This window comes from Labeo rohita, chromosome 24 (genome assembly GCF_022985175.1).
Source record: "Labeo rohita strain BAU-BD-2019 chromosome 24, IGBB_LRoh.1.0, whole genome shotgun sequence".
Taxonomy (NCBI): domain Eukaryota; kingdom Metazoa; phylum Chordata; class Actinopteri; order Cypriniformes; family Cyprinidae; genus Labeo; species Labeo rohita.
The window spans coordinates 11,093,096-11,119,823 of NC_066892.1; the positions used below are offsets into that span (position 1 = coordinate 11,093,096).

Here is a 26,728-nt window from a genome sequence, read left to right on the forward strand (position 1 = left end):
TACAGTGAATAACCGTATATTGACATTCCCAAAAGTCTCTCTGTTACATTTCAAAGTTGATGTTTTTTTGTTGAAATAACTATGTTTCTTCTTAGTTTTTTTTTTTATCCGTTTTGTACATTAGAGTTGTATGTTACATCTAATGTTATTAAACTGACGTTTATTGCATTATTTCAGTTTCATGTGTGTTATCATGATGGTGTTTAGTGTTTGCGTGGATGACACTGTGCAGCTTCTATATATATGTTAGAATTTCAGTACTTCAGTATGTTGATTAACATTACGTCAGTTAAGGAAATTACGGTATTTAAATGTAAATTTAAGTTAAAACCGTAAAAAATCGAAAACGTTGCTACCATATTTTTTATGGAAAAATTCCGGCAACCTCAGCTGCTGTGTTTTTTTTTACCATAAATTTTACTACTTTTTTTTTTTTTTTTACAGTGTGTGATTATTTCTTGCAACTGCATTTTTTTTTACATTTATTGCAACTTTAATTGCATAATCATTTTAAAATTTTATAATGCAATTCTTCATAGTCTCACATTACAACTTTCTTTTTGTAATTACAACTTTATTTCTTGTGACTTTATATCTAATAATTGCATCTTTATATTGTGCAGTTTATACTGTGTGTTTATTTTTTTTAATCTTATACACAGTTACCTCTCTTTGCAGCAGTGAGTTGCACCAACTGATACAGAGATATAATGATGCACTGATTATGAGTGCTCTAAAAAGCTTTTAGTGCAATTCTCTCAAACCTGACACCCAAACCTTTCTAAGGGATGAACAAAAACATACAAAGTAGGACAGAGAAATTGTAACGTACAGGCGCGGTATAGAGTGTCAGTGTGTATGTGTGTGTGTGTAAGACTGAATGTGCTGAGTCATTGCGTAAGAATAGATCCTCTCTCTCTGTGTGCTTCAGTTGTAGTTTTTCTCCATTAAAAAATTGACAGTTTGAAGTAATGGTGACTAATGCAGAAGCGACAGGCACATTATGTATAGAAGTATGATTCGAAGAGTTTATTATTAGTTCTGTGCATGTCTAGGTGTGTATGTGAGGGATGTAGCTGAGTCATTTACATATTTTACCAGAAACACCAAGATTATTAGGAAATAATGACTTTAGTTTTTCTATTTTCATCACATAATGTTATAATACGGCTTTAGATGACTTAAAGCACAGAGAATGAGTCAAACGGACTACTTTTATAATCTTTCACTATAAACTGTCAAAAAAGTCCACTTTTGTGTTCCACAGAACAATATATTGATTTCATGCAACACATGAGTGAGAAATTTGATGTTTTTGAGTGAAATACCTCTTTGGATGTGCTTCTTGCTGGATCATGTAACAGTAGTGTCTCCTCTCAGAAAAGCCCTCAAGCTCTTCCACGCAACCATCCATCTTTTCATCCATCCATCGTCTCGCTTTTCCTCTTTAATGCTCATGTTCATCGACTCACTCAGACAGTCCCTTTGGGTATGCTCTCCTCCAAACAAACCTGAATTAATCATAGGACAATAAGACAGTGAATTATTAGCCTGACTTAAAGGTTCTGGAAAGAAAGTGAATTACAGTGATGAATGGCTTGATTCGATCCGTCTTATTGTAGCCCAACCTGGATGGCTGCACACGCAGTCTCTGTCCTGAACTAAATGGTACATAATCTGCAATATCCCACGCAATCATGCACTGCTTGTTATCTTGCATATTAACTAATTAATCATTAATTGCTTTCTCTTAATGGACCCTGATTTCTGGCCCCTCCTGGGACAGTGGATTACCTTTTCATGCTTTCAGCTCCTTTTTTTTTTTCACAAGTGTGGCACATTAAACAAGGACATCAACTGTCTCAATGAGCTGGGGAGTGACTCATTCAAATTACATAACATTTATAATGCCGCCACCAAATTAGCTTAAGGCATTTTGCACGCGATGCTGAGTGGAAAGACGTCTTGCTACAGGAAGGCAAATTACTCAGAACGTTTTTTTTTTTTTTTAATGGCAGCGTAAATTATAGGCAAGAAAATTTACTAGGGTGGTCAGTCTGATGTATTAATTTGGTAAATGATTTTTTATAAATTAAATATATATATATATATAACAATAAAAATGTTAAAAAATGACATTGTAGACAACCTATATGGAAATTTGGTAAAGATTATCCTACCATATGAATTCTATTGACAGGGATCATTTTTAGTTAGTACTAACCTGAATAAGATATTTCACATAAAAGATGATTACAAATAATAGTTGAATTTATAAAAATGACCCTGTTCAAAAATGTACATACACTTGATTCTTAATACCGTGCTGTTACCTGAATGATCCACAGCTGTGTGGGTTTTTTTTTGTTTTTTTTTTTAGTGATAGTTGAGTCATGAATTCTTTGTTTGTCCTGAACAGTTAAACTTCAGGTCCCACAAATTCTTTGGTTTTTCAGCATTTTTGTGTATTTGAACCCTTTCCAACAATGACTGTATGATTTTGAGATCCATCTTTTCACACTGAGGACAACTGAGGGACTCATATGCAACTATTACAGAAGGTTCAAATGCTTACTGATGCTCCAGAAGGAAATGTGATGCATTAAGAGCCAGGGGTGAAAGCTTTTTGAACTTGAAGTTCAGGGTAAATGTAATTTATTTTGTCTTCTGGGAAACCTGTGATTTCTGTAGCTTCTGAAGTACTAAATGGAAAAATATGATATTTAGGCAAAATAAGAAAAATGTACACATCTTAATTCTGTTCAAAGGTTTTCACCCCCCCGGCTCTTAATGCATAGTGTTTCCTTCTGGAGCATCAGTGAGCGTTTGAACCTTCAAATACACAAAAACGCTAAAAAACCAAAGAATTTGTGGGACTTGAAGGATTTTTCTGAGGAATAGCAGGCAGTTTAACTGTTCAGGACAAAAAATGAACTCATGAACAGCTATCAGTAAAGAAAACAGGTAAAAATCAGGTCTGGATCATTCAGGTAACAACACAGTATTAAGAATTAAGTCTATGTAAACTTTTGAACGGGGTCACTTTTATAAATTCAACTATTATTTTCTTTTGTGGACTATATGTAAACATCTTATGTGAAATATCTTATTCAGGTCATTACTAAATAAAAAAAGTAATATGCATTTTGTATGATCCCTCTTATTTTGTTACAATAATTAACATTTTGCAGATTCTACAAGGTGTATGTAAAACTCTGACCTCAACTGTACGTTTGGCCATGCATTGTTTTTTAATATCTAAGCTATCCTCTCATAGACTGTAATTAACTAAAGAGAAGGACAGAGAAGATAAAGACACTATTTGGCTCATTGGTCCAGTGTTCCCAGTGCTGCCTGCACAGATGTCTCAATCTTCCTCTAAATTACTGTTTTGCCTCCGCTGAGCTCAATCTAACTGCCTGGCCAATGAAAGCATGGCCATTATGATAAACAACTTTTACTGCACTTTTTCAAACTGTGCCTTCGCTGTTGTTTTTTGCTTTAAACAGCAGAGCCAAGAAAACAAAACAAATATTAGGAATATAAGTCTTCTGCCTGTTTTCTAAGGATGATTATTGTTTAGGGAGCTGAACATTGAGGGACAGAAAGAAAAAATTCACAGTGTACAGAAAGAGAAGAAGTGCTGAATGTACTATTGGGTGAGTGGGTACAGAGTGCTCTCATTATTCAGTTCAACATATGTGTTTAGAAGACAGGTGCATAAAAATTTATAAATATATGTGTGAAAATGCTAGTTCTAGGAAATGCGGTGTGCAAGTGATCCATAGCATGTCATAGCACAATGTATCTTTTATTTGTATTATGCTTAACTCCATTTTTAGCCCTTAACTTACGGTTGAAGTCAAAAGTTTACATACACCTTGTAGAATCTGCAAAATGTTAATTATTTTACCAAAATAACAGGGATCATGCAAAATGCATGTTAACTTTTATTTAGTACTGACCTGAATAAGATATTTCACATAAAAAGCCATTTACAGTTACTGATGTTCCAGAAGGAAAAACTATGCTTTAAGAGTTGGGTGGGTGAAAACTTTTGGAAGTTGAAGACTGGGCTAAATTTAACTTATTTTGTCTTCTGGGGAACATACTAAATGAAAAAAAAAAAAATGATATTCAGGTAAAATAAGAAAAATGTACACATATTCATACTGTTCAAAAGTTTACACCCCTGGCTCTTGATGCATCGTGTTTCCTTCTGGAGCATCAGTGAGCGTTTGAACCTTCTGTAATAGTTGCATATGAGTCCCTCAGTTGTCCTCAGTGTGAAAAGATGGATCTCAAAATCATACAGTCATTGTTGGAAAGGGTTCAAATACAAAACAATCCTGAAAAACCAAAGAATTTGTGAGACCTGAAGGATTTTTCTGAAGAACTTTTTATAAATTCAACTATTATTTTCTCTTGTGGACTGTATTTATGTGAAATATCTTATTCAGGTTAGAACTAAATAAAAAATAACATGTATTTTGTGATTCCTTTTATTTTGGTAAAATAATTAACATTTTGCAGATTCTGCAAGGTGTATGAAAACTTTTGACTTCAACTGTACCTTTAATGCAACATCAAAATGCAATACCTGTAGATTAATACACATTAACATGAAAACAGTAAGAATGTTTAATATAATTTATTACATTTTCACTATATTATGAAAATCGCAAAACTATTTATTTCCAGTCTATTTATTTCCATAAAAACTCATAGAGGTGACCAGTTTATAAGAACATGTCAGTGTGTATTTGTGTGTGTTTATTCCTGAATTGACTCATTTGTAAATATGTTTAGTGTTTCCTGTGAGCATGTGGTGAGGATTACCATGCAATTCTTGTGCCCAGTTTGAGTCAGCAGGATGCAGGATTCATATTGTCAGAAAGGTATAATTTCTCATTCACTATGTACATCCTTTCTTGTGCTGTCTCTTTGAAGATTTTTCCTTCTGATGTCGGTTTCAGTTATCTTGACTTTGTCACCTTCAGAGAAAGACAGAGAGACATATAGAGTGGTTTTACAGTCGACTGCCATCAGATATGAAGTGCCTACATTGTAAATGCACATAACCATCAGTCTCTCCCTTATTTGTGTTTGTCCTCTCAGGATGAAATCGTCATACGGATAGACAGATGGAGAGATGGAGTGGAGGGATAGTTTATGAATTTCAGTCAGCCCCCTACTTAAATAGGAGCTGATGTGAATCAGTGAAATATATGTCATCAGTACCACTGATAGATTTTAGTTGTAATTTCATTGTGAAATTGAACAAAAATAGCTTACTGCAGCTGCTGTTCTCACTAGGGTCTAGCAACGCCTATATGGTTTATGGGGACAGAGATTCTGGCAGACAGAGCGAGAGCTAATACAATGAAAGCTGATGTAGTAAACTGAAATAAAGTCCTTGAATATCAATAAAATAAGAAAACTGCATGCAGCATTAAAGACACAGTTTGCTCAAAAAGCTCTGTCATTAATTACTCACCCTCATGTCGTTCCAAACCCGTAAGACCTTCCTTCATTTTCATAACAAAAATTAAGATATTCTGGATGAAATTTGAGAACTTTCTGATCCTGCATAGACAGCAACACAACTACTACGTTCAAGACCCAGAAAGGTAGTAAGGACATGTGACATCAGTGGTTTTTGTGCGCAAAGAAAACAAAAATAATCTTTATTCAACAATTTCTACTTTTCCGTGTCAATCAACATGCCTTCACAAGAGTACCACGATGCATCATTTATAAACGCATGTCGAAGACTGACATAGAAGAGAAGAAATTGTTAACTAAAGATGTTATTTTTGTTTCCTTTGTGCATAAAAAGTATAAGATTACGCTGAAATTACAGTTGAACCACTGATGTCACATGGACTATTTTAACGATGTCCTTACTACCTTTCTGGGCCTTGAACATGTCAGTTGCATTGCTGTTTATGCAGTGTCAGAAAGCTCTCAGATTTCATAAAAAATATCTTAATTTGTGTTTCAAAGATAAACTAAGTTCTTGCGGGTTTGAAACAACGTAAGGGTGAGTATTGACAGAATTTTCAATTTTGGGTGAACTATCCCTTTAGGGTTTGTTTTCAGAGAATCTATCTAATTATTTATTTATATCTATCTATTTGTTTCTTTTTATTTATTTGTGTGTTTTTTTGTTTTAAGCTAAACTTGGTGAAGTTGAAAAAACATTTTTAAAAAACAGAAAAAAACCTTACCATTACAGTAAAAAAAAAAAGAACTTTAATATAGATTCAAAGACATTATCTATTATTATTTTGCATATATTCTAAAATGGTAACAATTCCAAGGATGTTCTAAGGATTTTCCTAGAAAACAAGACCAAATTTAATTAAGAAAATGATTTGGAAGAAGTTTGAGGTAACATAAGGATAAAGATTGAGGAAAGGAAAATGACATCATTGACATTCAGTTCACATTTTCTCTCCTCCATGTCTTTCTCTGCATCTATCTCTCTCTCCCTGCCATCACTCTTACTCTCTTTCCCACTCACTCTATCTCTTTTTTTTCCCTCTTCTCTCAATCCAGGTCTCCTCCTCTTTCCTCTCATATCAACTTTTCCCCAGACTCCAGTGCACAGCAAGCAAACTGAGCCTTATTCAGTTCAGGTTTTCTTACGCCGTACAGCTCAAGTGAGATTCGAGCTCTGATCTTTGACTCTTTCCAAAAACTATTGTAAATTTCTACTGCAGGAGACCAAACAAACAGAGACATACTCCCACCTCTCTGTGAAAACCAAACCTCTTCTCTACCTTTTCACGGTCTTGAGTTCATCTCCTGTCTCCCAAAATAAACTCAGCCTAGACTTTTCTGCTTTATGTATTACTGTGTCGCATTTTCACACTTTTAAATTTCCATTGATGCATTTGGCAGAATCCTTTATCCAAAGCAACTTTTGCATTCAAGTTACATATATCCCTAGGAATCAAACCCATTACTTGCGCCAGCACAATATACCGCAGGAGCAATAATACAACATGAGTCCAAACATTTACTCACTCAGGTATTACAGACACTAAACACAACCAGCACTTTCAGCTGTGAAGTCACAATGGTGCCCTAAAGCTGTAACCATGGAAACCACTCTTTGTCGGTTTGCTGGAACGATATGGCAAAGCATGGGCTACAGAAGGCATCAGCAATGGTTACCATGGCAATAACCATATAAAACAGTGATGATCATTACAAGTGCTGCTTTCGCGTCTACAGCGTAGGTCAAAGGTTGGATGCAGGAAGAAGAAACATAACATTCATCTGAACAAGCTCAATGTGGATTTCAATAAACAACATGCAAAATATAATTGAGCTAATTTGGATATGTGATACCAAATAACTCTCAGAGGAAAGCAGAAGCCACTAGAGCGATCCAGGTAGGGGAGCCATGCTGAATCACGGGCTCAGTTCTTGATTAGTCATGCATGGGTAGATCCAGAGCCATGCCCCTGCTTTCCAGCAGACTGTTCCAGGGTTATTAAATGATCTGTCAGCCAGAGACTGTCTGTCTGAGGAATTCAAAGAGACCTGGGACAGTATAACCCCGGCCATGATTAAGGATACAGAAGGAAACTGTAAGTATTGTACAATTTCTGGGAAAAGATGAGCAATTGTGCCAATAGTACCAAAAGCACATCATGGTAAACTCTCAAAATGGTATACCTAAAAATAAACATTTGCTCAGGCCTTTCAAGATATAGATAAGTAGAACAGATTTGGAGAAATTTAGCATTACATCCCTTGCATATCAATTGATCCTCTGCAGTGAATGGGTGCCGTCAGAATGACAGTTCAAACAGCTGATAAAAACATCACTATAATCCACAAGCAATGACTTCAGTCCAAGAGTAAACATTATGTGAAATCCATCATGATAAAACTGTGTTTGTAATAAATTCATCAAGATGCTTTTAACTTCAAACCGATGCACTGATCGATCGGTGGGCAAATGATGTAAGGCTAAATTCTCAAAATCTGTTTAAAAAATAAGCTCATCTACATCTCAGATGGCTTGAGGGTGAGCACATGTTTGAAAAAGGAAAACTATTCCTTTGATGACTTCCAAATTTATCTTCAAAAGTGTTCTGGATTCTCTAAAAAGACCAAAAGCGGTACTTCATTCATCTCTGTCCATGGTGCTGAATCAAGCCTAGTGACTGGCTTTTAGTTCTGAGTACTTTTTCCTCTCTGTAGAGGCAAACATTAGTACGAAGTCTGTTGCATCTGTAAGACTTTTCTGAATGTTGAGAAGTACAGTGAGTTTTTCAATGCTAAATGTATTAATTTGTTATAAAGGTTGTAATTTTGTCTCATATAAATTATGCTCTGTGTGTACTGACACAATAATTGTATGTGTAAATTAGCATAGTAATTGCAAACAGTTTTTATAACACGTCAATTTTTAACAGGCTGTCACACAGAATACATTCCGTCACGTAATCGTTGTCTCTATGTGTGTTATTATCTCTTGTATGGTCTAACGTTAACAGACCAATCAGAAAAGCTTCCCTTTCGCCTTTCCACAACCCCATTCCCGTGATTAGGTGTAATGGGGGTGGGGGCACCACCGGCATTCACCGGCCGGCTCTTCGGGAAACTGGAACTTCTGAATCAGCTCCGTAACTGGGCAATTAAGTGCCGCATCGCGTTCGTTTGTGAATATTTCATCTTGCGCAGCACACGAATGCCTTAACTCGGTAAGGAAATGCACACAAGTGGCCGAGCTGGAGCTGCGCGGAGCCCGCACGCATTCTGCACCGCGGGTCGGTGGTGGAGATTTGCGGTTTCAGACTGGTAGCAGCGGATAGCGGTCGTGCTGGGCGCGGTGCGGGATTAACATGGATCAATGACACGCACCTCATAGATAATGGAATATACAAAACTGTATTTGCGCCTTTGAAACTGTTTGTAAGTGCATGACCAGTTCACTGTTAAAATACACCGATACGTACTGGATTCATCCTTTCTAAGACGCCGTGGAGATATTCAGAGAGAAAAGTGATTCGTTTCCGTTACGAGAAAAGAGCAGATCATTCCTGGCACTCGGATCAACGACGCATTAATGGAAATTGGGTCTCTCAGATGGCATGAAACTGCAAAGACGTGACTGGTAATAATTCAGAACCATCTTCCTTTCCCTGTCGAAAAAAACCCAGTTTAACCCATGCAGCCAGGTTTTTGCCACTTTTCAACTCGTCATCACGGTTTAGGGGTTTCTTTCCGTTAATACAACCTGTCACTCCCTTTAAAGTGACCACAATTGTCCAAGGTGTGAATTATGGGGTGGGGAGGAGGAGGCATGGATGTTGACCCCAAATTAAAGCTTCGACCTTAAAGGAAGTCAAAACAAATGGTTTGAGTTCTTAAAAGTATGTGTTTTTACATTTCAAACGAGGTTTCAGTTAAAGTTAGATTACAAGTTGTGCTAAATAAATAGAAATCGCGTTATTCTGAGAAGATAACCATAGCAACGTTTTGCTATTCGACGTGGGATGGTACACTGATAAATCATTATAGTCTCATTATTTATGACTCCATTATAGATTTGCCTATCACAAACCCTTTTAGCGTTTTGTTTTAATGTCTTTGAGGTGTCTGAAGGTTAGATAACTGTACCGGCGACGCCAAACACCGCTTGGTTTGCGCGAAACGCCCCAAAATTACTGACAGAATACTGAAAGAAAGTCGTCCGCTTTGAAAGTCTCTAAATAATGCGCACACATGCACAAAATCACCTAACGCTGCAGCGTTTCAAAAGCATTTTCATTCTGACTTATCTTTTTCTTAAAAGTAAGATTAAATGCAGTACTAACAAAATGTCTCTGACCCAGAAGGACCTGATGAGATTCAACGCAACGCTTCATCATTTCAGTGATCCAGCTGCGTGGGTTGAACACTGATGCTCCGGATCTCTGATGCTGATGCTGGTTCATCGCCCTTGCGCTGTTGCTGCATTCTAGGATGTTGCGACAAGTGTTGCACGAAGGGCTCAGGACGTCATTCCACAAACTGGGCCACTTTGTCGCCAATCACCCGGTGTTTTTCGCCTCCGCGCCCGTGCTGATCTCCATCCTGCTGGGCGCGAGTTTCAGCAGATACCGCATCGAGGAAAACGTGGAGTACCTGTTAGCCCCCAAACACAGCCTGGCGAAGATCGAGGGGAACTTGGTGGATAGTTTGTTCCCCGTCAACCGATCCAAACACACCCTCTACTCGGACTTGCAAACACCCGGGAGATATGGCCGGGTCATCGTGACTTCGCGCAGGGGGAGCGTGTTGGACCCGCACCACGTCAACTCAGTCCTAAAGGTGAGCAACATTTTACTGGAGTAATTGCTGTGTTTAACAGTCTAAAATGTTGCAACAGTGTTAGAACTACATGAAATAATATTTTGTTTATACTTTCTGGCCGATCCAACTTTTCCCTGAAGCTGTTTTTCTCATGCTTCAGAGGACAAACATGTAAAGAAAGTCATTCCTGAAGTCACAAATAGTTGAAAACATATAAATCTCTTATTCGCCTTAACAACTTTGTCCTGATCAGCACTGTCAGATATTTGCATAATACATTTTTTATGATTACGTAATAGTAAGTTCTTAAGTTGGTAAGTTCTTCTTTTCATATTTTATCTGTTATGAGTTTAACAAAGTCACACAGGCTCTGGTGTGTATATAAGGGTCAATTTTTTGAAATTGGGATTTATAAATAAGCTTTCCATCGATGTATGGTTTGTTAGGAGAGGACGATATTTGGTGATACAGCTATTTGAAAAAATTGAAAAAAAAAAAAAATCTAAATATTGAGAAAATTGCCTTTAAAATTGTCCAAATGTAGTTCTTAGCAATGCATATTACTAATCAAAAATTAAGTTTTGATATGTTTACAGTAGGAAATGTATCATGGAACATGATCTTTACTCAGTATCCTAATGATTTTTCACTCTTAAAAATAAAGGTGCTTCACGATGCCATAGAAGAACCTTTTTTGTCTAAATGGTTCCATAAAGAACCTTTAACATCTGAAGTTTCTTTCTGTTTCACAAAAGATTCTTTGTGGCGAAAGAAGCTTCTTCAGATTAGAAAACGGTAAGAAAGAGATGTTTTTTTAAAGAACCCTTGACTGAATGGTTTATTGTGAAACCAAAAATGGTTCTTCTGTGGCACTGCTGGTAAGAACCTTTTAAAGCACCTTTATTTTTAAGAGTGTTGGCACAAAAGAAAAATCAATAATTTTGACCCATACAATGTATTGTTGGCTATTGCTACAAATATACCCGTGTTACTTACGACTGGTCTTGTGGTCCAGGGTCACATTTATTAACGTATTTATTTTACAGATTTATGTAATGCTTACATTCACAACATTATGTGATTAACTCATTATGCAAATTGTAAAGAACTTTTTTTTTTTAAAGTAGCTCCTATTAGTAGCTAGCAATAAAAAAAAAGAAAAATGTAATATATTTAATGCATGTGTGATATGAAAAGTATGGTTATTTAGTCAAAAATGCTAGATTAATCAACATTTATGTAATATATGTTAATTATTAAATACTCTAGCTGATGGTACAGTAGTCCTATAGTAAGTGAGAAAATGGAAAAAGATATTTATGTGATCCATAATAATTTATTTAATTGATTTATCTTATTATTTATTTATTTATTGTCCCAGTACTCTGGGATCATTGGGATAATAACTCTAAAAACTCTAAAACTGAACAAATCTGTAGGATTAACTCCCCTGTGGAAACAGGTGTTATGATATTAACTGGATTTCGAGGAAAGTTCTCTTTCCACGGCTCTCCCCGGATCATATATATTTTTTAATATTAGAAATATTTCATGCTATGTGCCGGTCAGAGTGTTAGCTAGTGGCCTACTTTATCTTCCTGTAACACAGCTTCCCAATCCAGCTCCAAAACTCACTACCCCAGACACCACCAACATGAAATATGATGCTGGCAACTTCTGCTTACACTGTACTTGTGAGAAATTTTAACTTTAGGCAAAAAACGACTTTTTTTAGTGGAATGTGGATTGTGGCTTCACATTTCATATTGACATTTTGCTAGCACAGACACTTTATTATTAAATGCAAAGTATTCGTGTTCATTTAGACTCATCCCTTCTAACTGGAAACATTCATTTCAATTTTCCTGAGCTAATTGAACTAAGCCCGAGCTGTGAGCAGCAACCTCATCTTAAGAACTTTTTAATATTCACAATGCATTGTGTATTCCAGAAATAGAACCTTCTTTATATTCTCTCTGCACCATGACACAACAGGTCTCGGTCTAACCTTGTTCACTGTATCACAAACCACCTTTGGGAAAAGGTTTAGCTCTTCTCTGCTGAGCCAGGATTTGATCGTCGAATGCAGTGTGACAATTTTGTATGCCTGATTTGATTCTGAAAGGATATAGCAGAATATAGTTTTTTTTTCTATGCCTGTAAGTACAGACGGCCCATTTGGAGCGTCCGTCTAGGTCAGAGACTGTGGGCATGCAGATGTCATGCTTTAGTCTCCAACTGAGGGTTAATTATCAAGCTTGAGCAATTAGAGGCCTGATTGGTGTGTGTTTGACATTTCTTTGCTGCTCGAGGAGGCCGGAGGAGCATTGGAGGAGGCAGCCTCCCCCGGTGATCTGAGTCTGACACAGTCTAATCAGTCTGACATTAACAACGCCGAGAGACTGACCTCAGAGGACAATCAATCCTCCTCTCACATGAATTGCCGTGGAAGAAAGTCTAAAAGTTTTTCTTTGATGTTGTGTTTGTGTTTTTAAACAGGAAGTAAAACTGTTGGCATATTCTTCCTGCAGCAACATGGTTTTCTGTTGCCTGGCAACAAGATAGTTGCAACTGAATGCGATGAAATATTGACATAATCACACACCTAAAGTTTACTCTTGAGTATTAAGAGTTTAAATTTTAGTGTATTCCTAATGCTGCAAGAACATAATATGCTGCCATTCAAAAGCTGAAGGTCAGTGGGTACTTACATTCAACAAGGATGCATTAAATTAATTAAAAGAAACGGCAAAGACGTAACAAAATGTTCTGTTTCAAATAAATGCTGTTCTCTCAAAAAAGTTTCAGTTTCCACAAAAATAATAAGCAGCTATGGAAGCCTGTTTCCGCCACTGAATAAAAATAAAAAAGGTAATTGCAAGTTTTTATCTCACAATTCTGACTTCTTTGCTTGCAATTGTTTATTTCACAGTTCTGACTTTTTTCTCAGAATTGTGATGTATAAACTCGTAATTATGATTTACAAAGTCAGAATTGTGAGATATAAACTCACAATTGCAAGAAATAAGGTCAGAATTGCAAGATAAAAACCTCACAATTCTTTTCTCTCTCACGTTTTTCTAGCAAATGCAAAAACAAATTCTGACTTTCTTTCTCAGAATATAGACTGCAAGTTATAAAGTCCAATTCTGAGGAGGAAATAAGACTGACGTCTGCTGAATGTTCTCAATTTTAAGTTTATTTCTCACAATTCTGACTTCTTATCTCGCAAATGCAGAATTGTGAGTTTAGACTGAAAAAGGTGTCAATTGCAAAATGAAGAATTCTGAGAAAAAAAGTCACAATTGGGAGATTTAAACTTGCAATTCTGAGAAATAAAGTCAGAACTGTGAGATAAAAACCTAAAAATTCGGACTTTTTCTTGCAAATGCAAAAAAATTCTGACTTTCTCAGAACTGTGAGATATGAACTTGCAATTGCAAGTTATAAAGTTCAATTCTGTTCTCAGTCGCGAATTTATATCTTACAATTCTGACTTAACTCGCATGGTGAGTTTATTGAAAAAGTCACAATTGCAAGATATAAACTCGCAATTCTGAGAAAAAAGTCACAATTGTGAGATAAACTCGCAGTTCTGAGAAATAAAGCGATAAAAATCTCAAAATTCGGACTTTTTTCTTGCAATTGCAAATGCAATTGAATAATTCACAAATTCTGACTTAACTTGCAATTGTGTTATCAAGTCAGTATTGTGAGTTTATATAAAAAAAATGTCACAATTGCAAGATATAAGCTCAAAATTCTGAGGAAAAAAGAGTCTGAGAAATTCTAAGTTTTTGCAAGTCATAATTAAGCATAATTAAGTCATAACTGAAATATAAACTCGTAATTCTGAGAAAAAAGCTGCAATTACATTTTTTTTTTATTCAGTGGGGGAAACGGGACTAAGCAGCATAACTGTTTTCAACATAGATAAAAATGTTTCTTGACAACAAAATCAGCGTATTAGAATGATTATTTAACATTCAAGACTGGAGTAATGGCTGCTGAAAATTCAGCTTTTCCATCACAACAATAACATTTAAAAAATATCTAAAAACAACAACCACAAAAGTGATAGTATTTCACTTTTCTGGCTGTATTTTTGATCAAACTTTTGAATGGTAGGGTATATCTTTTCACTGACGATCTGTATTGACCTGTACATGTTAGTAAAAACTATATTTCTCCCCTCTCTTTTTCCACCCCAAGCTACACAACACAATCACTCAGATCCAGGTTCCTATGCTGGGATTCAACTACACTTTTGCCCACCTCTGCCTGCTGGATGACAGCAAAAGCTGCATCGTGGATGACATCCTGCGGGTTCTGGAAGAGATGAGATCAGCGCGGGCGTCCAACCGTTCGGTACCCCCTCTGCGTTATCCCATCACCAAACTCAAAGATGGGCGAGAGGCCTACATCGGGCACCAACTGGGCGGAGTCCTGGCGGGGGGAGGGAGAGATGGGGTTCGTTCTGCTCGAGCCCTTCAACTCACGTACTACCTGCAAGCAGCCAGCCCACTGAACGAAGTGGTGGCGGCAACCTGGGAGCTGCTGTTCTGCAAGGAGTTGGAGAACTTTGGAAAGGCTCATCCCGAGCTTAGCCTATACCCCTTCACTTCCTCTTCTCTTCAGAGGGACTTCCAAAGGACCAGTCGAGTATCAGAACGGCCGCTGCTCTTTAGCCTGGCCGTGTGCCTCTCGCTGGCCATGCTGTGCTGCTCAATGCGAGACTGTGTGCGTACAAAACCTTGGCTGGGTCTTCTGGCTCTGGTGACCGTCAGCCTCGCTACACTCACCTCTGCAGGCATTTTCAACCTTACTGGAGGGAAATACAATTCAACATACCTGGGCATCCCTTTTGTCATGTTAGGTGAGATTATATTACTCCTAGTTGTCCTCCTATCCTTGCTGAATAACTGACCCCGAACTTCCGAGTGGTAGTGTGTATGCATCATCCCAGTGATCTGTGCTCTTTTCTCTCTAAGTCGCCATTGCTGTTTGCGTATTCGTTCCATTCTTTTGATCTTCCATTTACATACTGTGGCTGCTTGTATTTTAAAGGACTGTCAGGTTAAACGAGTACGCCTTTTTGACTGACCGGAAAGCTCTGCACTGTGCTTTAGTCAAGGTGTATCATTAAAAATGAAACGCTCCACATCAAAGGAATTCCTAATAGAGCTCAACAGACAGCCTTTAGAGGAATTCCACCCCCTTCTTTTGTCTTCTGTCCATGAGCCGTTCTGGGTGAATCAACTGTGTGCTTGTGGAACAGATTCACACAAGCAGATTTCTTGCGACTAATTACCAACACGCGTACATGCATCCTGACAGATCACATCCATCTCGCTCGCTCTCGTTGGCCATCTCTTACACACGGCAATTAGTACCACGTGTGGGAGGAGGCTTCTGTTGAGAAAATAACAGGCTGGGGCGAAAGACAGAGAAATGAGAAAGAAAAAAATGGAAACGAAAAACGAGGGCTTGGAAAAGGCTGAGAGACGATGCGTTTAGATTGACCCCCGTGCCACCCACTCCACAAAATTACTATTGCATTTCTATCTCAAGAAGACTGACATCTGTGTCCTTCTTATAATGCTTCAACAGTTCAATCCCAACCTTGGCAATTGTGCCACTCAACGTCAGCAGTCTCAGAATTCTCCCCATTGGCTTCCAATCGCAGCCAGAGATTGACAGCATCTCCTTACAGAGCTCTCCTACAGAGCACTTCCTTAGCATAAAAGCAGAACTTGCTAGAGCTGTCCCATGTCACTGCATATTAAAGAAATAGTTCATCCAAAAATAAAAAATTACCCCATTATACACTCACCTTCAAGCCATCCTAGGTGTATATAACTTTCTTCTTTCAGACAAATGCAATCAGAGTTATTATATACTATAGATGCAAGCAGCAATTACCAGGGTTCAAGCGTTTTAAGGCATTTAAGCACTTTGAAAAGACATTATTTCGCAAGCCTGTAACCACCTAAATCAATGACTTAAAAAAGCATTTTTGGCAAATCCAGATAATTTACCATATAAATATTATCTTGTAACGACTCTTATAGCGCCAGGTGTGGTCCGATCTCCTTAAAACGTTACATGCTTGTTTAAAATCACCTGTTGCATGTGACCATGTTTTGTGAAGTTTTGAGTTTTCCTTCAGGCTTTATAGGATTTTGGGTAAAACTGGACAAGCCCCTTTTCTAAACGACCACGTTATAGTTTCCAAAGGCTAAATTTCAATATATGATAATTATTGACCATGAACTGAACTGCAGTGTTTTTTTATTGAGCGAAAAACCTAGGACTAGTTCGCAAAAGTAAATTTTTTTACATCTTCACAATCATTTAACAAACGATTTGGTTGACAGCAGTGGTTCTACAGGCAACGGTGTCCGGAATGAGGGAGTTCTATCATATGATATTAATATTGTGTGTATGTGTGAAAAAACATGAAATGTACAGTTGTTTACGCCCTTAAACAATGTGATATCGCCCCCCAGAGGCCAATTTCTTTAAAATTTCTCTCAGACCTTTGGGGCCGTGAGTCAAACAGGCCCAGTGAGTTTCGTTCCGATTGGCCTCCGTTAACCTTGTCTAACAGGTGCTCAAACTTCATCACCCAATGACGGCCATGTTTACATACGCATTCTGAGTTTGGCGAAGATATCTCATTCAAAAAATCCAAAATACCAAAAAATTTAGCCAGGCTCAAGATCGAATCTGTTTTGTCCGGCGTGAGCCAAGGATTCCAACAACATAAGACACTTGAGCCAGCAATTCTGTAATTTTGATTGCTGTAGCACCCCCGTCAGGCCGAATGGGGCGAGCTTTGGTGACTCTGTAGGCGGTGTGAGTACTATCATCCCTCAAGTTTCAAGTCTCTATGACTTACGGTTTGGAATGCCGATCAGTTTTACATGGAGATTGCTGATCCTTGGCCATTCTAACAATTACAATAGGGTTTCAGCGCCTAATTAACATAATTAAAAAATGTCCTGGCTCTTCCTAGCTTTATAATGGCAGTGATTTTGAAGTAAAATCAATCCATTATAAAAAAAGTACTTCACATGTCTCCGGGGGGTTAATAAAGGCCTTCTGAAGTGAATCAATGCATCTGTGTAAGAAAAATGTCCATATTTAAAGTTAACGCTATGCCTACATAATCCGCTGGAACGCCACTCTCTCGTAAACGCACGTATGACAGTTAGTGAAGCTAGAGATTATGGCTTATAAAGTTTAGAATACGGATATTATTCTTACACAAACACATCGATTCCACTCTAAAGGCCTTTATTAACCACATGGAGCTGTGTGGAGCACTTTTTGAGATGGATTTAAGCACTTTATTTTGCTTCAAAATCTCAACACCCATTAACTGCCATTATAAAAGCTCGAAAGAGTCAGGGCAATTTTTAATATAACTCTGATTGTATTCATTTGAAAGAAGAAGGTCGTATACACCTAAGATAGCTTGAGGGTGAGTAAATAATGGGGTAATTTCTACTGGGTTGAATAGGGTTCAGAGAAAAGCAGGGATATATGTCATAAGTACAACATAACGGATGTTTGACAAAACAATAGGGCTTATCTCTGTAGGCCACCGGCCTTTTATTTAAAACAAATTCCATTACAAGGACATTAGCTGTCAACTGGGATCATCTGACAGTCCTCCGACGATAACAGAAAGATGGAACGGACAGATATCATAGGCCATAATTGCTAAGATTAACGTCATGTTTATAAAGAGAAAAAAGACTGCACCGCATCTTGGGAGATGAGCAAAGATGTTCAGGAGATAAAGAACATGCATACTGAGAATCATTCTGTGTGTGTCACATGGATATTCTTTTTGAGACAAGTGGAAAAAAAATATAGTTGGTTCATCTGATAAATAAAAAAACGACTGTGGCAGAGGGAGAGAGCAAAGGCGAAAGTGAGAGAAAACAACATGAGAATAGAAATTACAGTCTCTCTCTCTCTCTGTTTGTCTTACTCGCAGATCTTGATTGTTGAGTTTAGCAACAGTCTCCTCTTACTGCCCATTAGTTTAATTTAAGACCTTTAGCTCTGCTGAAAATCAGAACACTTGAGTCCAATCGCAGAGGCCACGACCTCAGGCCAGTGCTGTCTGGTGACTCTGCTAGCTATTGTGCTGGGCACACATCCCAGGTCTGTGTGAGAGGCAGTACTAGCAATATCGGACCGAGGGAACCTCCGTCATGAATGATGAGTCACTGATGCCGTGGCAACCCTGTAGGTGAGAGCCATCTGCTCACTCTGCCTGCATGAGCAAGTGATGTAGAAAGCCAGAGAGGAAAAAACACTGAAACTGAAAAAAGACCCAAGAACAAGTTTAACATGCAATGTGAAGAGTGTTCTTCGTCATGATGACTTGTGTTCAATTGTAGGACCCCCAGGTTCATTTATGTCAACTTCTAAAAGTAGGCTGACCCAGTTTGCCTAATGTCTTGGGCTTCTGTGCTTCTACGAAATCCCAAGGCTACAAGGGCTGTCAGCCTTTCTCACATCCATAAGGCTTTTTCCTTTCATCAGATCAATTTTACATGACATGTGGCTATCGTGTGTGAGTGTGACTGAGATTTATTTAGCTACAAATTCATCAGCTGTGAAGATGGAGGATGAGAGAGTGGGCTATAGTTAGATCACGCTCTGTAAATAGAAGAGGTGATGGCCAAGAGGCTTCTTTGGCTTTGCTTTCAAGACTGAATCCTTTCTTTATTTTGATAGATTTTCCAGTAATTTGCATTAGAATTTATATAAATTAGGAACGGTGCTTTCTATAGGCTCATGTATAAATGATATGCCATCTCATGATCAATTCGTACATATTTTACAAGGTGGGTAATTCGTACAACCTCACTCGTACGATTTTGTACAATTTGTCTAGACCCCAGTGATGGGTAGGTTTACAGAAAAACTCAGAAATTAGGGAACTTTTAAAATCCGTATGATTTAGCAAAAAGAGTGAAGTCGTACGAATTAGCCTCCTCATAAAATATGTACAAATTACCATGATAAATCCTACAATGCATGCTTAACACTATTTGACTCAGCTTTGTCCAAGAAAAAGCAGTGCCAGAACCAGAGAAAGAGAGCATCTGTTTTTCCCTCACATCCATTGTTGCGATGCAGCTGCAGAGTGACTGTCTTGTCACCGTTTTGTTCAATTATTTACGTCTCCTCTTTTCCCAGCAGCCATTTATGTCACTTGAAAGAGCTGCCTGCCAAAATCATTCCAAGCTATGCTTAGACCATTCCACTTCACCTTTTTCACTTAAGGTTTATAAGTCACTGAAAGACATACTATTTTCTCTCTTCATCTCTTTCAGGTCACGGCTTGTTCGGCACATTCGAGATGCTGTCGTCTTGGCGGCGTACCCGCGAGGACCAGCATGTGAAGGAGCGGGTTGCTGCTGTGTTCTCTGACTGTATGCTGCCCTTCACAGCTAGCACGGCCTTGCACGTGGTCACCTTCGGCATTGGAGCCAGTCCATTCACAAACATTGAGGCGGTACGTCTATTTTGTCGGAATGCCTGCATCTCAGTCCTCTTCAACTACCTCTACATCCTCACCTTCTACGGATCCAATCTGGTGTTTGCTGGCTACCTGGAAAACAACTACCGTCATAGTTTATTCTGCAGGCGTGTACCAAAACCTGAGTTGCTGCAGCAGAAGCCAGCGTGGTACCGCTTTCTCATGTACACGCATTACAACGAGGAGGCTACGGAAGCAGGACCACTACGTGCTTATGAGAGTCACCTGCTGGTTGCCTTTATGAAGCGGTACTACTGTGACTGGATCACCAATACCTACGTCAAACCATTCGTGGTTCTCTTCTACTTGGTTTATGTTTCCTTCGCCCTCATGGGCTACCTTCAGGTTAGTGAAGGGTCAGATCTTAGTAATGTGGTTGCGACAGAAACAAGCACTATAGCATACACCCGTGCACAGCAGCGGTATTTCAGCAGTTACAGTCCCGTGATTGGTTTCTACATCTACGAGTCCATTGAGTACTGGAACATGAGCGTGCAAGAGGACCTTCTGGAATACACCAAAGGTTTTGAACGCATCTCCTGGTTTGAGAGTTACCTCAACTACCTTCACGGGCTGAACATCACCACAAGCCTGTCACGCAGCAACTTCACAGAACGCTTGCGTTCTGGCTTTTTGCGTCAACCCCGATATGTGCACTTCTCGGATGATATCATCTTTGCCAAACGTGCCGATGGGGAGTTTGATGTCGTAGCCTCACGTATGTTTCTAGTGGCCAAGACAACTGAAAACAAACGAGAGGAGATGTCTATCCTGCTGGACACACTAAGGAAGCTGTCGCTGACCTCCAGGGTGAAGTTCATCATCTTCAATCCATCCTTTGTGTATATGGACCGCTATGCTTCATCTGTTGGAGCACCACTGAAGAACTCTTGCATCGCTGCACTCTTTCTGCTCTTCTTTTCCACCTTCTTGGCAGCTGACCCACTGGTGAACGCCTGGTTGACTGTGACAGTAGCCTCGGTTGAGTTCGGGCTGGTGGGTTTCATGACCCTGTGGCGGGTCGAGTTGGACTGCGTCTCCGTTTTGTGTCTGATCTACGGAGTGAACTATGCTGTAGACTCCAGCGCTCCGCTGGTGTCTGCATTTGCCCTAGGTCGGGAATCCACCCGTACGCGCTGGGTGAAACTGGCTCTGGAGCGACACGGGGTTCCTGCCCTTCAGAGCTACTTGTGTTACGGGGCTGCTCTGCTCCCTCTCGCGGCCGTGCCCTCAAACCTCACCCGCACGCTCTTCAGGTGCCTGTTTCTCACCGCCATCATCACCGCCTTCCACTGTTTGGCCATTCTGCCAGTCCTGCTCACCTTCTTACCTCCCTCCAAGAAGAAGCGGCGGGAGAGAAAGAATGCGGCGGAAAACCGGGAAGAAATTGAGTGTGTAGAGATGGTGGACAGCACTCGTGTAGTTGATCAGATTACCACTGTCTGACCACATGCCCAAACGAGACTGGAGGATGTACAAGAGAGAAAAAACAAAACACCCCCAGGGGGTGGCAGAAGGAGACCTGAGATATGAGCGTTAGCCTTTGTGCAACTGGGCTTCCTGTTCTCATACTTAAAAGCCTCTAGATGGCTTTTAACCACTTTATGGGTGTTCTTCAGCATAAGCCCACAATTTAAACAAGGCTTTTGTTTGATGGTAAAAGCAGATGAGTTTGAGGTTGAGCCATTAACAATGGGTGTATCGTTGTCATGGTAAGCACTATGCAGGTTTTGCTGCAGAGCAAGAAAGCCAGATGAACCACACTGCTGCACAGTTGCAGATAATCACAGAGGGGGATCCTCTAGTCTGCAGTATTACAGCAGCAGTAGAGCGGAGACAGTAACAAGCTTTTGCTTTGACAAGGCGTAGATAGAGACTTACAATGTTTCTGATGCCCCAAGACTTTCATGGGGCACTAAGCTAAAGACCAAGCAGCCATAATCATATCTGCAGATAGCCATGACTTTAATGCGGCCCATGTCATCTCTTCTCAGAGGTTAGATGTTTTGGTCAGTACCATATATTTGTCTTTTGGTATATGGTGGTATTAAATAGTGTTTGGAAAGATATACATTTTCAATGACCATGGTAAAAGTCACCTCCCCCACCATGACCAATGTCTCAGAGGCATTTAAGGCTCATCTTCCATAAAGGAATGTATAAGAGAGAGAGAAAAAAATGGGCGGGTGAAAGAAAAGGACGGAAGGGGGTGGGGATGTGTCTGAGAGATACACAGAAGCAAGCCTCTGCTGACAGGTTGGTATGCTGTGCAATGCTTCCATGGTAACTCCGGGTCGCAGTTTAGTTGCATAGCGTATGTATAATTTCGTATCCTCTAGGTTCAATAAGGGCATTGGTTACCAGTTAAGTTGCACTGTGGTGGGGAGAATAATCTATGGAGCATTTATCCCTGCTGCTTTTTGCTTATTTTGTTTGCCTCTAAAAATGCTGAAAATCACCTTGTCACAGACAATGCTCTTCATCAATATGCATGAGCCAGAGTCCCTTCGTTTTCACCCTCCTTGCCCTCTGTGTATGAGAAGCTTGAAACAAATAGGTGTAGAGAGACCTGGAGCAGAAAGGAAAGGAGCATCTGGCCAATCAAATCCACTTAGCTTTCAGTCCCGAAAGCAATTGATATCAAATCAATCATGAGGTAAAATAGCATCCCCTTCAGCTCCGACTTTTACTGTATTTGTGCAGGGATTAGTGCTTTAAGGCAGCTGGGGTGGGGGTTGGGGGGCATAGTCTCCCTTTCTCAAGCACACATGTGGACTGTGACTTTGACATTTATGATGACTGCAGCATAATAGAAAGGTTATGTTGCAGCTTGTGAAATATTGCTGAATGCATAGCTCCCGATAATCATATAATGGACAAGAAAGGGAAAGAGACAGTTAGACGTGCACACGATTGGACATTTTTGCACACACACTTAATGTGGCAGCTGTAAAATAGGCTTTTTTGACCATTCCCCACCTACTTGACTGATGGTCCTCACCTACTCCAATCTCCTTCTAAGTAGCACTTCTGAATCACTGCACAGCCCACAAGCATCGGGATGAGATACACACATCTAGATATACACACCTCTACGGCTAATTAAATCAGTCCATATATATATTTACAGTGCTACAGCCTCTCACAGCTGATCTTATTCATCTCAATGAAGTAGCCAGTACTCAATACTCTTTCCGAGTTATCTGAGGATAGTGCTCTGAAAGAGTCTCTCAACAATTTAATTAAAGCGTTCTAACATCTCTGAGTGATCTCAGACCAGCAACCCAAACTGCAGCTTTTACTGATCTCAGCTGTTGCTGAGCTTCAGTGAAGCACTCAGACAGCTCTGTCTGATCTCAGAACAGTGCTTTAAATAGAGCTTTCACTGATCTGTGAATAGCACCGAAATACTTCAGAAGACATCCTTTTTGTTTAGCACTTTTTTTGACAATCGGTACTTTTGTTCATCTAAACATCTCTAAACTCAAATACACTTCAATAAGTAAAACTGCAGAAGATATAAAGAGATAGTTCACCCAGAAATGAAAATTCTGTCATTAATTACTCACCAAATCTTGTTCCAAATCTGTAAGACCTTCTTTCAGAAAGCAGTAAGGACATTGTTAAAATAGTCCATGTGACATCAGTGCCTCTACCCTAATTTTATGAAGTTACTTTTTGTGCACAAACAAAACAAAAATAATGCCTTTATTCTAGCGTTGCACGATATAACGTTACCTGCTTTTCAAAACAGTACGAATATGCATTTTACTAGTACTGGTACTTTAAGAAACGTAATTGCGGGATCCAGTCATAAAAATGAAATTTACTGTATAACGCAGACATTTACTGTATAACTTATACAAACAGAAATGTAAAGGTCTTCACAGCAACCCGTCAAAATAAAAGTTCGACTTAACTTGACAGAAATATTACTTATTGTAATGATACTGCTACTATTAATAATAAAATATTATTAAAACAATATTTAAGGAATATTTACCAGAAAAATTATTTACCAGAATTTTTTTTCCAGAAAAACTGTAAATACACAATGTTTCTGAAAAAAATGAAAATAATAATATAATAAATAATTTTTTTTTATAAAATCTAATTCATCTTTTTAAATAATTAGACATGCTTTTATTACAACTTAATGAGACTATTAAAATGGAATCCAGAAAATTAATAGAAAACTTGAAAAATTGATGAAAGTAGATGACATGGGCCTTAAATATGTAATTTTTGTTAAACTTTTAGTAAATTGCTGTTAACTTGTGCAAGTTTCATTATTTCAATTAATTAGACATGCTTTTTGATTCGTATTTTTTAATGTAACCAAATAGAGTCTAGAAAAATTTAAATGGAAAAAAAAACTTAATTAGCAAAAAATTCATAATGCCCTATTCATTTCATTTGTATCTTTTGTTTTATTGTATTCGTCCTTTAGTTTGTTACTTGCATCTATGTTCTTATTATTAATAACAAAGAAACAACTTTTCCTGTTGTTCTATGTTTGTGTCTTAGTATCAGTTCAGTAGTAGTATCAAGATATTTTAGTCAGGTATTATATCCAAGTCAAAATTTTGGTATCGTGACAACACTATTCAACAATGTCTTCTCTACTGCGCTCGGATTTCATCAAAAATATCTTAAATGGTTTTCCAAAGATGAACGAAGGACTAATGGGTTTGGAACGACATGAGTAATTATGACAGCATTTTCATTTTTGGATGAAATATCCCTTTAAGGCTTTTTTTTTTTCAGAGGACAAATCTTCCATTAAGTTTATTATTCTTACCCCTTTGACAAATAGTAGTTTTCTTGTTTTAAGCATAAATGAACAAAATGTAGTTAATTTTGCCAAGAGAGTAAGAGCAATGATCTTGTTTTGAGAGAACATTTCTTAAATATGCCTTAATATTACATGCAATTTTGGTTAAGGACATTTACCTTGTCTGGATATGAAAACGAGACCAAGAAACATATTAAGACAAAAATACTCATTAAAAAAAATGATTTTGTGCAGCGTAATAGTATCAGTCATTTCTAAACCATTTTCTATCTATCTATCTATCTATCTAGTTCTACGTTTTGTAGGAATCAGTGTGGTTTTATGTGGGTAAAATGGTCCAGTTATGTCTCTGTACTTGACCGTACTTGAAAGCGTGTACCCTTTAAGAGAAATATCTTGGACCTAGAATGATCTTCATTTTATAAATGAAGCTTAAAAGTTCATGTTCATACTTACAATCTCTTATTTGTCCTCCCTGTCTGTCAAAACTGCTGGATTTGAACATTCAATGCAAAGCCCTTCACATACCTCTGCTTTAACACAGATTCACTCAGGCTTACATCCTTTCATTTCGTTTGTACAACACCTCCACTATTTTATTCAGTCCAAATATGATTGCTGTGAAGCAGTATTGGCACAAGGCCCTTTGAAGATGTCAAAGCCAGTGGGAAGAATGAGGGGAAAAACTATGTACTATACACCCACACTGGCTCACACACACACACACACACACATTTAGCCTAGAGTTCATGCATTCTACCTGACTGAAATGCCTCTGGAGATGATTGCTGTTTTTTATCTGTTTCTATGAATTTCAGAAGAATAAAAATAAAGGGGGTGAAATGAAAAGTGAACAGTGTTGCATCATTTGTTTGTGTTATTATAAATCCTTATTAAATTAAGCATAGCAGTAAATAGGATGAATTGTTCCGCTCTATTTTCAGTTTTGCAGCATGATGCCATCTAGTGGTCAGTACTATTACATGACAACGTTGTAGACATTGTGCATGAAATTAAGCATGAAATACAACTCCATGTGAAACTTTTATAGAGGGTTAATAGTGTTACAGTATAACCAGAGGAGCCAACACACAAGAAGAGCGAGTATGGAGACATAATTGGGAACGACTCCCACTGTGTGACATTACCAACAGCCTCTACACATTGAGAGCGCTCAGATTCTCAGAGGACTTCTTTAGTGTAGAGAGCTGTGAAAATTGCTAGGCTGTCATTACCATTAGTAATATGAGCAGGGCTATGACTGTGCGAGTGTGTGCGCCAAAAGGCACAAGAATAGGGGAGTTTTCCCCTCTTTGACACAAACATTATACAAAGAGTATTGCATTTCACATGACACATTTCCTTCTGTCTAATGCCACTGGCAGTCACGCAGATGCTTTGACATACCCAAACTCAGTCCTGGCCGGCTGTGGGTGGGATCTAATCAGGAACACAATGACTGATCATGAACAGAGATTATAGAAGAGGACACCGTTCTAAATGGGTGTGCCTTCTCACTAAAGTAACCTAATACTGTTTTGGTCAAGGTTTTTCTCTTTTATTTCAGATGAACTGCAACCACATCTTACAGAATTCATCAGATAAGAGAAAAAGCCACTATGTATTTTAATATGCTGGTTATATGAAAAGTAATGGTTATATGCAAATAAACTCAACCATTGATAAGTCAATAGACAGAGGTGTCAGAAAATAGAAGTGCATCAGTACTCTTTTTGATTCAGCATTTTTTCAGGTGTGATCCGTAACCATAGAAACTCAGTCTGCTGAAAAGCTCATCTCCATCAGGAGGAAGTCATAAAAGAAGGCATTATTCAATACTCACGCTTTTGTTGATGATACATCACTATCTATAAACAGTGGGGTCCAAATGTAAACCTGAAACAAATGAAATAATGTTTTAGAATTTTGAAAATGTATATATATATAAATATATATATGTAAGAAGTCTCTTCTGCTCATCAAGCCTGCATTTATTTGATCCAAAGTACAGCAAAAACTAGTAAAATATTTTTAGTATTTAAAATAACTGT

General features: G+C 38.4%; 1 protein-coding gene and 1 long non-coding RNA gene across 3 annotated transcripts; one reads left to right on the forward strand and one right to left on the reverse strand.

Moving 5' to 3' along the window:
* Window positions 1-1,020: 1,020 nt before the first annotated feature.
* Window positions 1,021-9,976, reverse strand: LOC127155568 (uncharacterized). Its single transcript, XR_007825621.1, has 3 exons — window positions 9,840-9,976; window positions 4,840-4,994; window positions 1,021-1,511 (listed from the first exon to the last, which is right to left on the reverse strand). It is a non-coding gene; the product is annotated as an uncharacterized LOC127155568 (long non-coding RNA).
* On the forward strand, window positions 8,572-25,531 carry ptchd1 (patched domain containing 1). 2 transcript variants are annotated; one of them, XM_051097872.1, is made up of 4 exons: window positions 8,572-9,136; window positions 9,858-10,335; window positions 14,530-15,193; window positions 19,677-25,531. In XM_051097872.1, exons 2-4 carry the CDS (start codon window positions 9,988-9,990, stop codon window positions 21,326-21,328), a joined length of 2,664 nt encoding a protein of 887 aa, XP_050953829.1. In that variant the 5' UTR covers window positions 8,572-9,136; window positions 9,858-9,987; the 3' UTR covers window positions 21,329-25,531. The 2 variants fall into 2 exon arrangements, with proteins under 2 accessions (XP_050953829.1, XP_050953830.1); XM_051097873.1 differs by having other exon boundaries at window positions 9,861-10,335.
* The last annotated feature ends 1,197 nt before the right edge of the window (window positions 25,532-26,728 follow it).